Source organism: Castor canadensis, chromosome 10 (genome assembly GCF_047511655.1).
Source record: "Castor canadensis chromosome 10, mCasCan1.hap1v2, whole genome shotgun sequence".
NCBI classification, from domain to species: domain Eukaryota; kingdom Metazoa; phylum Chordata; class Mammalia; order Rodentia; family Castoridae; genus Castor; species Castor canadensis.
In genome coordinates, this window is record NC_133395.1 from 30085651 (window position 1) to 30100117 (window position 14467).

Sequence of the window (14467 nt, forward strand, 5' to 3'; positions counted from 1 at the left end):
AGAAAGCAATAACTAGAGAGCAACATGAAGCAAAACACTCTAATACTTCTTTAAAACGAAAAATGAAAGCAAACGACTGTACCTAAAAATTACCATATAATCTTTTTTTTTTTTTTTTGGTTGGTCTGGAGTTCGAACTCAGGGTTTCTTGAGCCACACCTCCACTCCATTTCACTCTGGTTATTTTGGAGATAGAATCTTTAGAACAAGTTGCCTGGGTTGGCCTTGAACTACAGTCCTCCCAATTTCAGCCTCTCAAGCAGCAGGGATTACAGGTACGAGCCACCAGGGCACAGCTCCATATATCATATTATCCAGAACATGTACTATTGGGTGAGGCAGTTTGCCTAATGTCCCTACACATTCTTGCTGAGTATGCCATCGGCAGATCTTTTCATTTCCTGACTCCTGTACTGTTTGTTCCAATAAGTTATGTAGGCAACAAAGAACATCAAGGCAACCACAGAAAGTATCTGCTCTCCCAGGAAGAGAGAAACTACCATGTTTTGTTGTTTGCTACAATTTTGCAGCTTCCTTTAAAAAAAAAAAAAGTGCTGTACCCTGAGTTCTGAGTTCCTCTGCGATGACGCAAAGTCACTGTTTGTGTCCATAAGGACATTATTACCCTCCTGGGACTTGGTAGCAATGAAAATCTACTCAAATATGCTGATGCTCATGTTTGCTTGGTGTGTTATGAGTAAGGTCATTTGTCTCTGACTTGGGATTGTCCTGTTTTCTGCCAGCAACTGTGAAACATTAACAGACTAACTTACTAATTTGTAAATAAAGTATCTATTTATCATGTACAAGTATCTATACATTTTACATATATTACCCTATTTAATTCTCATAATACTACTGAGGTGTACTAATATACAGAAACTGAGGCATCAAGATGTTAAGTAACTAAGCCAAAAATTACAAACAGTACAACCTAAATATAAGCCCAGATGACTTAAAGCATATTTTCATTTCTGTTCTTGTGGTATTGGGAAAGGAACCTAGGACTTTGCAAGCACACATGCTAGGCAAGTGCTGTATCACTGAGCTATATTCACAGCCCCAAAACTTGTTTTAAACTACTGTCAAGCCTCCTTCCCAGCTGATTTTCAAGGACAACTTTAATTCTCCAGACACAACAGCAAAGTGCTTAGATCTCCACAGCATAAATACTTCATATTTTAGAAATGTTAATATAATCTAATTTTTAAAAAAAGCCCTGTGGTCAAAGATTAAGAAAAGCTACAGTAGATAAATATAAACCATTGTTTTTAACCACAGAATATCTCATAGTTTTAATGTATGTCATAAATGTTCCATGAACACATACTACCAACACTCTGAAATACACTTTGGGAAACGAATGCTACAATGAACACTGCCAATGTAATTTGTACACAGAATATCTTTTTAAAACTACTAGTAGTCAGCTTGGTACAGGTACATGAGCCTTTAAAATAGAGAACATCGAAGTCAGAATGTGGTCTAACAACTGCAAACCAAATAACTACTTAATAGTTTGGCAACACTGCTCTTTTCCTATCAAGCAAAACTAAATTTCTTCTAACACGAGGAAACTACATATCCCATTTTTTTTCCTGAAAACAGAAGATTAACAATCAAGACTTTTTTGTAGCTCTACATTGTTATTCCCTGTTTTACTTAACAAAATTCAGATCCTTAAGAAATTTTAAAAAGTAGTGTGCATGCCTGGAATCCCAGCACTCTGGAGACAGAGAAAGGAGGCAGGAAGATTTGAGTTCCCAGGCCAGCTACAGAGTGAGACCATATCTCAAAAAAAAAACAAGGGCTGGGGTTGTAGCTCAGTGGTAGACAGATTGCCTAGCATGCACAAGAGCAATGGGAAGGCATGTCCTGGGTTTGGTACCAGCATGGGGGAAAAAAAAAAAAAAGGAGTTTCTAGACAAAGCCAATCCACTGATTAATGGTAGTAAGCCCTAAGCATTACCAATATGAAGAGGTGAAATCTGTCTCTTTAAATAGTAAACACAGCATATCATTTCACCCATAAGTATACTTATCTACTTACTTTATCATCTCTTAAACTCAACAAAGTGTTTATTGCTCCAGTTTATTCATCAGTCCAGAATTTACAAAAAAAAAAAAATGAGCTAAAGGCAGCCATAAAACAGTTGTGTTCACCATGTAAGGAAGAGCCACAAAGTCCACTCAAAACTTAAATTCAGCTGTTTCTGTGTCATACCTAGATATAGTCATTAATCAGGCAATTCTCAACAAAACCAAATCCAAGAGTTATTCTAGATAGATGGAATTACTATGTAATTACACAGGAAAAGAAAATGCAAATTTAAACTGTCCTAAGATTCTCTAATGCTCCACCTTACAAGGAAAACAAATTGATATCCTACCTACAGGTAGTAAGTCTTTAGAAAAAGTGACTTCTGACCTCTGCTCTCAAGGAATGCCTCCACCCATTCAAAGTCTGTATAGGACACAGCTTGACTATGAATTTAAAAAAAAGGAAATAAAAGATGATATTGTCCACTTTATTTCTAAAGAAACTGAAGAGAAAAAGAAAATATATTAAAACTGAAGGAACAAACTTCAACATTTTGGTAGGTTGAATTTTGTTTTTAAAAATAGCCACAACTAGTCATATCTACTAAAAGCAAATGAAATACTTATTTAAGGAATAAAAATTAAAAATGTTTTGAGTAGTGAGTTGTATATAAGATCATGGTTGATTCCAATATGCAAAAGCACCTAAAGAGAAAAAATTCAAATCAGCTCATGCATTAAGAGAAATAAATAGGAACAGGAAAAATTAAAAAAAAAAACAAAACAAAAACGAGTACCACTGATAATATAATTAGATATTTATGCACTGAATTTTCTTTTTGCTTACAAAAATAAAAATGCCTTTAAAAAATAAAGTCACAAAAATGTATTATCGGACATCATCTTTAGAATGTATTTTTCTGAACCATTCTGAAAATATTGACAATCAGTTTTCAAAAAACTGACCATATGGATCAGTATGCAAGCCAGACAGCAATAGAAGAAGGATAAGCTCTTGTCTTAAAAAAATTACATCCACTGGGAACCCAAGTATCCTTCATATTTGTCAAAATGCATTTATTAATAGAATTTACAATACACATGAAAATGATCTTAAAGGTGAAATCTGGGGTTAATACATCTATATTTGTAGAATATAAACTATAAGCTGCACCATCAAGCAATATGGATTGATGTGCTTCTCTCCTCCCTCAATAAATGTTTAACTAAATTATCCCCTGAAAATTTAGATTAACATGCTACCTAGCTGGCAACACAGCAATCAGCTATTGCTGAGTCCATTTTTAAATAAGATTTCCAATAGGAATCTCCCTCCAATGACACAAATACAGTATACAAACTGACAAATACAGAATACACACACACACACACACACACACACACACACACACAAGCATGCAAAAAAAAAAAATACAGAACACGTTCCACTCGTTTGAACGTAGTTACAAAGGTTTACATGATTAAGCCGGAAAACCTTACATTAAAAAAAACTAATTTTCAAACAAGATCAGAATCTTTTTCTAATAAAACTTCTTGATTTCCCTCCCGCTCATATGTATGTATATGTGTACACGTACATATGTATATACATACAGACATATATATTGGAATGGAGAAAAATACACTTGTAATACTAGAATAATGGGAAAGGACAAAATGACAAGGTTAAGCTGAGCAGCAAGATCAGCACTCCAGCTCTTCTCTACAGTCCGCAGTTCCTAACGTATATTCTCAGCAAGTCCACATCCCACCCTACGTAGTGCCCGACAGCCCCACTCACACACCATTATGACGGCAAATCACCTTCCTGGCAGGTATGTGAACTCAGCCCCATTCCTACTAGGAAATTGACTGGAATGTCTCAAGAGTGACTGGCTCATTAAATAAGTGAGAAATAAAACAGAAGTTTTAAGGTGAGGGGAGCGGGTGTCTTATAGGGGGGAGCATAGGATGCGGTTTGGGGGGCTAGGAGGAGAGGTGGGGAAGAAGGAAGGGTCTTGATGGAGTCACGGACAGAGGTCAACAGGAAAAAAGAAGCCAAAATAACGATAATAAGCAGCACGTCCCCTCGGGTATAACCGAGAGAGAGACTCTGGGCTGCGGCCCGGTTCCGGGTGGGGTTGGGAACTCACCACCTGGTAGCGGCCAGTCCCCAACTGATGATGATCCATCCTGCCCGGCTGGGAATCCGGCTCCCGAGCGGGCAAGTCCCCTGGGTGTTCTGCTCTCTCGACTTCCCCTAACAACGACGTCGTCGCCGCGGCGCTTTTTCCGCCCCGGTTACGGCCGCCGCGGTAGCCCGGCGGGGCCGCCTCACTTCCTGTCGCTCCCGCAGCAGCCGCGGACACCTCCGCGTCACTCGCGGTTCGTCGACGGAGAGCTGGGACGCCGCGCGCGCGCTACTGAGCATGCGCGGGGCGGTCGCGCATGCTCTCTGGCTCTTCCGGCGCCCCATCCACGCCGCGGCTCCCAAAGTATCGCTGGGTGGGAGGAGATGGAAAAAAGTCAGGCAGCCGCCGGGTTGCGGTCTAGGCTGTCAGCCGGTTGGGAGGGGGCGGTGGCAAAAGGAGCGGAAAAAAATGATTAAGTAAATAGCGGCCCTTGATTGGTTTCTTCCCCGATGCTTGGGTTTCGCACCAAGGACGTGCGAGTGCACCATCACCGCACAGAGACAGCTAGGAGGAGAAAAGGGAAAATTCCTAGAGCATTTGAGGACAGGTCTCCCATTTTCCCAGCACGTCCTCCTTTTACTCACCCAGGCTAGAACATTGCAGAGATCCATCTCCAAGGCATTTCTAAAACACCCACCCAAAGTCATTAGTGAGGGATTTTTTTGAAAGGTAATTTTTTTAAAGCAGCTTTAGGTTCACAGCACAATTGAGAGGAAGGAACAGAGATATCACATATATTCCCTGCTCCCACACATGCATAGCCTTCCCCACTAGAGCGGTGCATTTGTTACAACTGATGAACCTACACTGACACCATTATTACCTCAAGTCTATGGTTAGCTTTAGGGTTCATTCCCGATGTTGTGCATCCTAGGGGTTTTGATAAATGCGCAATAACGGCACAATTGTCAACCAAACAAACAACTATCATGCAGAGTATTTTCGTTGCCTTAAAAATCTTGTGTGGGATCACTTTTTAAATCTTACCCCTCCCTCCTTCTTGATAGTAAGAGATTTAAGAACTGAGCAAACTTTTTAGGCGTATGTCTTGCAAGGAAAAAAAAAAGACTTTAAAGTAATAAGACACAAGAGGGATAGAAGAAACTAATTAGTAATTTTGTAGTAATGCTCAAATTAAAAATTCCTAAGGGGTCTGGGGACGTGGCTGGAGCTGTAGAGCACCTGCCTAGAGGGCCCCAGAACCAAGAGAAAATAAGAAGAAAAAGGATAAAGAAAAGAAACTTCCAACAGTTTAATAGTGGGGAATCATTTTGTGAGGAGCATTGTAATTCTATCTCAGTGGTTAAAGACACGTAACCTACTGCTTGTGCATCTCTCATACAAGGCATGAAGCATGTTTTTCTAGCAAGTAGAAGAGTATGATGAGGCAAATAAAAGTACCTTTTAACCCAAACACCTGCTTTTTTTGTACCTGAAAACTGATTCCACATGAATCAGCTATCTTTTTTGTTGTTCTTGTTGTTTTAAAGGTAGTCTAACCCTTTTTCCCTAAATGATCTTACAGTAGAAAAGCCCGAAGGAAAGAATTGAAAGGTATAGAGCCCCACCCAGTTTACTTCACTAGGGAATGTGTAGAGGAGTTTCCTGGAGTGAAAGAAACCAGTGCATGAGCGTGACCAGTTGGTTTAAATAGAAAGGTACAATAAAGATGGAAACTCGTTGAAAAGTCATCAACTAAAATATTTAATCATTCCTGACATTTTTTTCAAAGAATTCATCAGCTTCTGTATTTGCCATCTTAAAGCATCTAATAGTGGAGAGCATTACTAGGCTAACTGTAAGAAAAGGCAAAGGTATCATCATGCTTAACTTTCTTTTTTTTTTTTTTCCAGTGCTGGGGACCAAACTCAGGGCCTTGCACTTGCCAGGCAAGCGCTCTTCCACTGAGCTAAATCCCCAACCCCTTAACTTTCTTTAAAGGTGCTTTCTTATAATCTTCTATACTGTATTTCAGATTCTAAGATAATAAACAAATGTAATTTTATTGTTATAAAAACCCTCATAATATCACCACAAATAGAATTGCCTCAAAGTGATCAAAACAACAGCCAACGTTAGCAAAATAAAATTAGATTCCTTTATCACTTATCATCTATAAAGTTGATTTTGAACTAAATTTTATATGTGCTTGTGTTTTCATTAACCATTTACATGTTCATTATTTCTCAAATAGACTGCTTCTCAGAGACGAGACTGTTTTTTACACCCAGCACAGCACTGAGAACATAACATTGAAAACCAGAAAACTGACCCATAGCAGCCATCTGCAATCCTGTTAATGTAATAGATTCTTTCAGTTTTACCCTTCTACCAAGTTCTCTGAACACTTTGCTAACCTAACAGAGCACAGATTCAATAAGGGGGAATAAGAGAAAGAGAACAACAGCATGCAAATACTGCATTCTTCTTAACCCAGGAGCTAGCATGGTTACTTTATCCTCACCACAGTTCCACAATGTAAGTACAATTGTAATTCCCATTTAACAAATAAGAAACCAAGGCACAGAGAAGCTCAGGAACTTTTCCAACACCAATTTCCAGGAAGTGATGACAAACACCAGAGCCTCTACTATATTAAGCATTATATTATAAGTGCTATATAATATACCCTCAAGAAAGAAAGGACAAAACACCTTGGCTTTTTCCGCTTCCTGACTACCATCATTGTAAAATGCATGGAAGATATAAAAAGAGCCAATCTAACTTCCTTAAATCCCACCTTCTTTATCTCTGTGAAATGGTGGTTTCTCATCATACCTGAAACAGTCATTCTGAACTCTGTTTTTGCCTATTTCAACTAAATCCATGTTAATCATCCCAAGCAGAAGCACTCACTTGTCCCTCTGGGAGCATCTTTCTGATGAAATGGGAATAAAAATACTCTTTGCCACTTTAGAGATCTTAAATAATATCCAATAACATTTTCAATCCTTAATATTTTGCTATAACTCCAGTTACCTAAGAAATCAGTGGTGGTACACCACTAAAAGCTACCTCAAGTAGAATTGTAGAATTTTAGTGCACTAGACTATCACTTTTTATTTTGGTCTAATCAATGTTCATCTCTAAATACAACTACCCAAATTTTTACTAATGCTGCACTACAGTATTTGTGCAGATAAACTGTCCAGATTCCCTTTCAAGAAAGAGATAGTCTAGCTATAAGAAATGTGGCTGCCAACATTTTCAAAGCTATTAGCTTTGCTAGTGTCTACTCAATTTTCAATCCAAGGTGGTATTGTTTTCAGGATGGTATCCAGCCATTGACTGAGAAGGCACTTAGGCAAGGCCCAACCTGTTTTTGTCTGACACCAGAACTCTTTAAGGGGCAAACTTTGCTTCAGAGCTCTCTCTTGAACTGGCAGAGACTTTGTCAAATATGTATCGTGTTGTGGCAGCTATTCCTACTCAATCTTTTTTCCTTTCATACTTGTTATTCCCCATTGAATCTCTTGCACTCTTAATTTTATATCAGCATCTGCTTTTTTGGGGGGAGGTTGGTGGCACTGGGGTTTGAATTCAAGGACTCATGCTTGCTAGGCAGGCGCTCTACCACTTGAGCCACTCCACCAACCCAGCATCTGCTTTGTGGAGAACCCAACCTAGACAAGTACTAAGATATAAAGTGATAGAACATAATTAATAGTATCAAAATTTTGTTAAATAAGTACAACTATAATTTTTATGTGGTCAATGTTTCATGTCCAGAATAACCCTCTATGCTCTATGTTAGTAGCATTTTCTCATGGACATATGTATCTACAACCTGCACATTAAGAACAACTTTGATACTGTTCTGTGTACTAATAGTGTGAGGTCGTAGGGACCTCTTTGCCTGGGACATACTTTACCTTGGGAACTGCTCCCATCTTCACAAAAGCAGAGCCATTCTCTCCAGAGGTAAACTAATTTCTTGTCATCCACCATCCTTTCTCTTAACTCGGTGTATTGAATTGCAAACACATGCACGAGGAACCTTTGTTGAGATTCCCATCAGTTAAAGAACAATAGACATGCCATTGCCTACAAGGGGCCATCTACATAGCTCTAAATTACAGGTGAGCAAGTGCTCCAAATTTTCCTCCTGTCTCCAGTAATTTTTTTAGTTTTAGTTTTTATCTCTTCCTACACAGTATAGAATATATAACTGCTCCTCAGAGAAGCTCCTGATGATTAATGTAACTCCAGATCTTAATTGCAGGAATATGTATGATTTTTGTCTATTTATCTAGAGAATGACTGAAAAGAAATAAAATTACCTTTTCCATGTGAAGATTTCTATTTATACTTAGTTCACTAGTTATCAGTTTTCAAGCATTAAATTCTAAAATGTATTTTAGAAAGTACAAGAAACTATTGATTTTCACTTTAGTGAATGAAAATAAGCACATTTATTACCCCAAAGTTTTATCCATGTTACTATATATATATATATTGTTAGGACCCGGAATCCTATTCCCCCGAGAGACAGAGAGCCAGGCGTGAATGCAATCAACAAAGCAGAGTTTATTGGGCTGGCTAGCCAGGGTCGAGCTCCCACACGGACACGCAGGACCGGTTAGGAAAACACGACCCTGAGCCTCTTTAGGGGAAATCTTATATAGACTGCGGTGACATGCATATTTTCGTTATCAACATTGGGCAAGCAGGCAGAGCACATCTTGCGCGTACCTCACATCTTGCACGTACTTCACATCTTGCATGTATCCCCCGCTCACATTCCCCACATTCTATATGCCCTAACTGAGCCCTGCCGCATTGCTTATCTTATCTACATGGGGTGTTTGGTACTGGTTTCTCCAACAAGGGGGTTGGGGTCCGCTGAGACCTCCTATTCCTTTCATTCCCCCCTTTTCTTATGGCCTAAATTGAGGAATCATTCTCAAGGGGATGAAGAGCCTGATATTGTTGGCGGAGGACCAGAAGTTGGATAGTATTAATTCGACTTTTGACAAAAGTCATAAGTCGGTTTAGAATCCAGGGTCCTATGGTAACAAGTAATAGGATGATTATTATTGGCCCTGCCAATGCAGATAAAAGGGTAGCCAACCATGGGGACTGGTTAAACCAAGACTCGAACCAGCTTTCCCCGGCCTCTCTTTCTCGTTTTCTTTGTTCCAGGCTCTTTCGGAGTTTAGACATGGAGTCACAAACAACTCCGGTATGGTCAGCGTAAAAACAACATTCTTCCCCTAGAGCAACACATAGTCCCCCCTTTTGGAGGAACAACAAGTCCAGACCTTGCCGGTTTTGAAGTACTACCTCAGACAGGGAAGTGAGGGATTTTTCTAGGTGGCTAATGGAGGTTTCTATTCTCTCTATATCTTCGTCTATGGCTGCACGCAGCGAAGACATCCCTTTCTGCTGGGTGGCCAAAGAAGCTATGCCGGTTCCTGCTCCCGCTAACCCTAGGCTGAGTAGGGTAGCAATAGTTACTGTGGAAATAGGTTCTCTCTTTTTCCTTTTTTCAACCATTTTTGTATTCCAGTATGAATATAGACTCTCTTCCGAATGATAGAGGATGCGGGGCAGCACAGTCACTATAACACAGAATTCTTTAGAGCTGTTAAACACCTTAGTTGATAGGCACGGGGTGAGTCCAGACCGCGAGCATAGCCACCACCCATTGTCCTTTGGAATTACCCATTTAATAGCATTTTCCCAGGTAGAACTGGCGTTAATAACAGTACATAAGTCCCATTTGTTCTTTGGCACTTTTCCTAAGCAGGTTCCTTGGCCGCTTACCTGCTGTATGGTCAGACCTCTCTTACGGTCTCCCCAGGAACATTGAGTAGGGTTTTCCTCAGATGAGGTATCGTGAGTGGTGTTTAGCCCTATTGCCTCATAGAATGGGGACCTCACATCATAACATAACCAACAGGAGTTAGTCATGTTAGGGTTGGTGTGGTTTAACGTCAGGAAGGCAGCACCCACTAGCTCCCAGAGGGGGTCTTTAGATCCGGTCATGAGACTGGGCCTCACCAGGGGAGGGCTGGTTTCTGATGGTCTTGGAGTTGTAACATTAGCCCGGGCTATGGTTGAGGGAAGGTGATGAGCTGTGGAAGGTCGGGGAGGTGGCTTTACATAGGGTGGCCTAAGTACCTTATTAGGGCCTATTGTTAGAGTAGAGACTGGTTGTTGCACACGCCGCAAAGTAAAAAGGGCTCCTGGATGATTTGTTTTGTAGAGTCTGACTCCCCAGGATTTACCCAATTCCCAATTCGTTGCCTTTTTTCCTAAATCAGTGAAATTTATCATAATGGGATTACAATTGGGGGGAGTTGGGCATCCCTTATTTATAGGTCTAGGTTGGTGGTATGTAATGCCAGATTGAGAGACTCTACTTAATTGAATAAGGTCCCCCTGTTTGGGGGGTGGCCACCATATATCCCCTGAGCTCTCACAACCCCATGACTTACAATAATAGTCTGCGATTCCTCCACATTTTTTTCTGTGGTTGGGTTGGGGAGCGGGGCAGACATAGAAGTAACTTTGGCGCAAATCCCATTGTCCCCTGCCAGTGAATAAGGCCCTTAAGTCAAAGTATAATTCTGGGAACCAGGTGCTGGGAGGGGTCACCTTGGAGGTCTGGTTAAGAATGTCTCCTGTGGATACATCTACAATCATCCAGGTCAGGTTAAAAGGTTGATGTGGATTTGTATGCCCCCAGCAAGTGGTGGACAGGGTTAGAAAAAGGAATAAAGTTACCGAGGTCCAGTATGAAGTTTGAGTTTGAAAAAATTTTCCTTGTGGTGGGACACCCTTCTTGTTGGCAGGAAGCCTTTCTTCATAGCTACCGGATCTGCCGGTCTGATGTGGGTGTAGTGGACCCAGGTGATAATCCCATTCTAGGAGGGCTGCGGAGCATCTGGAGTGTTCTCGTTTTTCGGAGCATCCTGTATCAGCCAGAGCTTGAGTGGGTTTGTTGGATGCTTCCGTGCGGACCAATTTTCCTGTTTTTTCTCCGGAGGGTGAGCCCGTCTTACATGGGAATGGTGTACCCATGCTGCAATCCCGTCGACCTTGAGGGCGGTAGGGGTAGTAAACAGTACAACATAAGGTCCTTTCCATCTAGGCTCTAGGGTTTTGGACTGATGCCTTTTAACCCATACCATGTCACCCGGGACTATGCCATGTTCCGGAGCCGGGTCCCTCTTAACAGCGTGGTATGCTTGAATTAAGGGCCAAATCCGTTGTTGCACTTTAGCTAAAGCCTGCAACATGGTCAGGTAATTTGGGGCCAGATCACCTAGTTCTGGGCTTAAGGTCCTCTGAATGATGGGGGGGTGGAGCCCCATACAGGATCTCAAAGGGAGTTAGCCCATGGACATAGGGGGAGTTCCGGACTCGGAAGATGGCCAAGGGAAGGAGCGTCACCCAATCACCGCCAGTCTCCAGGGCCAATTTGGCTAAAGTCTCCTTTAGTGTCCTATTCATCCTTTTTATTTGCCCTGAGCTCTGGGGGTTATATTCACAATGTAGCTTCCAATTGGCCCCCATAGTCTGGGCTAGTCCCTGCAGGACTTTACTAACAAAAGCCGGACCGTTATCTGACCCAATTGCCTCGGGCACCCCATATCTGGGTATGATTTCCTCTAGCAAAGCCTTTGCCACTACCTGACTCGTCTCCTTCTTTGTAGGAAAAGCCTCCACCCAGCCTGAAAAGGTATCTATGAATACCAGCAAATATTTGTACCCAAACTTTCCCGGTTTTACCTCAGTAAAATCCACTTCCCAACTTCTTCCCGGAGCCCTCCCCCGTTCCCGAGTACCTGTATGGTGCCCCTCCCTTCGTCCTGGTTTCATGATTGTGCAGCTGGCACAATCTTCCACAATTTGGCGGACTGCTATGGTCTGGTTCGGAAATCGGAGCTGCGCAGATGTCAACAAGTCTAGTAATTTTCTCCGCCCCAAATGGGTGGACTTATGTAAGTTAGCCAACAGGAATCGTCCGAGTTTTTCAGGCAGAATTAACTTGCCTTCCAAGTCGCTTTTCCATCCGTCTTCCCCTTCTCTAAAGGGGGAGTGGGCTCTCATCCAAGTGAAATCCTCTGTGGAGTATTCTGGTTGGGGGGGTAGCGGAGGGAGCTCTGGGACCGGCACGTCTATCGCCGCAACCGTGGAAGGTTGCCCTGTCTCCATGGGAGGACTCACCATTGCTACTCTCTTTGCTTCTTGATCTGCTCTGTTGTTACCGACAGCTTCCGGCGTCTTGGCAGACTGGTGGCCTGGGACATACATCACTGCCACTGCCTTCGGTTTTTCCACTGCCATTAATAGATGCTGGACTTTGGCTAGGTTCTTTAGATGTTTTCCTTCTGCTGTGCGGAATCCTCTTTCGCGATAGATGGCCCCGTGGACATGGATGGTACCGAAAGCATAGCGGCTATCGGTGTAGATATTGACTCACTTTCCTTTTGCCCTCTCCAGGGCCTCTGCCAAGGCAATTAATTCCGCTTTTTGGGCTGATGTTCCGGGTGGGAGGGCGCTGCTCCATACCGTATTTCCTTCTTGGTCGACTACAGCTGCCCCTGCCCTTCGGGCTCCATCTTGGAAAAAACTGCTTCCATCCGTGTACCAGTTTAATTTGCAGCAGGACAGGGGGGTATCCTTTAGGTCAGCCCGTACCTGTGTAACTTCGGAGAGGAATTCTTTGCAGTTATGGACAGGTGTCTGCAGTTCTGGGTTAGGCAACAAGGTGGCAGGGTTCAGGATTACGGGATCTGTGAATGTGATCCGAGGGGAATCCAACAAGAGCCCCTGGTAGTGGGTGAGCCTGGCATTCGTCATCCATTTCCCAGGGGGTTGTTTAAGGATTCCCTCCACCGGGTGAGGGGCCGTTACCCAGAGGGCCTGTCCAAAGGTTAGTTTATCGGCTTCTCTCACCAGCACGGCAATGGCCGCTATGATGCGGAGGCAGGGGGGCCATCCTGCCGCTACTGCGTCTAATTTCTTGGAAAAGTATGCCACTGGTCTCTTCCAGGGACCTAGCTGTTGGGTCAAGACTCCTTTGGCTACCCCCTTTTTCTCATCTACAAACAGAGTGAATGGTCTTGTAGGATCTGGCAAGGCTAAGGCAGGGGCCTGCAAAAGAGCGTCTTTTAGCTGATCAAAGGCCTGTTGTTCTCTCTCTCCCCAACTCCAATCTGGAGCTTCTTTGGTGGCCTCATATAGGGGTCTGGCTATTTCCGCAAATCCTGGAATCCAGAGTCTACAGAACCCCGCGGAGCCCAGGAATTCTCTCACCCCCCTAGTGGATGTCGGGGATGGGATAGCCAGAATAGTCTGTTTCATGGCCTCAGTCAGCCATCTTGCCCCATCTGCAATCCGATAACCCAAATATGTCACTGACCTTTTACAGATGTGAGTTTTCTTGGCACTTGCCCGATACCCCAGCTCACCTAATTCCGTTAGCAGGTGTTCAGTAGCCTTGATGCACTCCTCTCGGGTTTCTGCCGCTAACAGTAAGTCATCAACATACTGTAATAGAGTGACTCGTGGGTGGCTCCGACGAAAAGGTTCCAGGTCCTGGCTCAGGGCCTCATTAAACAGGGTGGGAGAATTTTTAAATCCTTGCGGCAGTCTGGTCCAAGTGAGCTGTCCGGATTGGCCCCCATCTTCTTGCCATTCGAAAGCAAATAGCGGCTGACTAATTTCTGACAATGGAATGCTGAAGAAAGCATCTTTCAAATCAAGGGTTGTATACCATACTTGCGAGGGGGGTAGGTGGCTGAGCAAGGTATAGGGATTCGGAACGGTGGGATGAATGTCCTCTGTCCGCTCGTTTACCTTTCGTAGGTCTTGCACAGGCCTATAGTCCCCGCTTCCCGGCTTTCGGACGGGGAGCAGAGGAGTATTCCAGGCAGACTGACAAGGCCGCAGTACTCCTTCCTTTATTAGCCTGTGGATATGAGGGGCTATGCCTCTTCGGGCCTCCTCAGGCATAGGATACTGTTTCACCCGAATGGGGAGAGCAGAAGCCTTCAATTGTATAACCACGGGCGGGAGGTGTTTGGCGAGGCCGGTTCCCGCAGTCTCTGCCCAGGCCATGGGAAATCTTTTTACCCAATGAGTCATGTCCCCTCCTGGTTCCTGTTGACTCTCAAACAGACAATGCTCGTCAGCCAATGATAGGGACAAGACATGAATCGGGCTCCCTTCTCGATCAGTCACAATTATTCCATCTGGTTCAAAATGGATATGGGCCCCTATTT

The 14467-nt window shown here is 43.1% G+C and overlaps 2 protein-coding genes across 2 annotated transcripts in view; both read right to left on the reverse strand.

Moving 5' to 3' along the window:
- Positions 1-4516, reverse strand: part of Ndfip2 (Nedd4 family interacting protein 2) — a 60561-nt gene extending 56045 nt beyond the window's left edge. Inside the window, 2 exon segments of the mRNA XM_020186279.2 lie at positions 4194-4457; positions 4460-4516. Of these exon segments, the coding sequence (XP_020041868.2) occupies positions 4194-4457; positions 4460-4516 (321 nt within the window).
- A 73-nt stretch (positions 4517-4589) lies between these two features.
- The window catches only part of LOC141411567 (uncharacterized), a 69484-nt gene continuing 59606 nt past the window's right edge, over positions 4590-14467 (reverse strand). The window contains exon 4 of the mRNA XM_074044612.1: positions 4590-4736. Within this exon, the coding sequence (XP_073900713.1) occupies positions 4590-4736 (147 nt within the window). The remainder of the gene's footprint in view (positions 4737-14467) is intronic.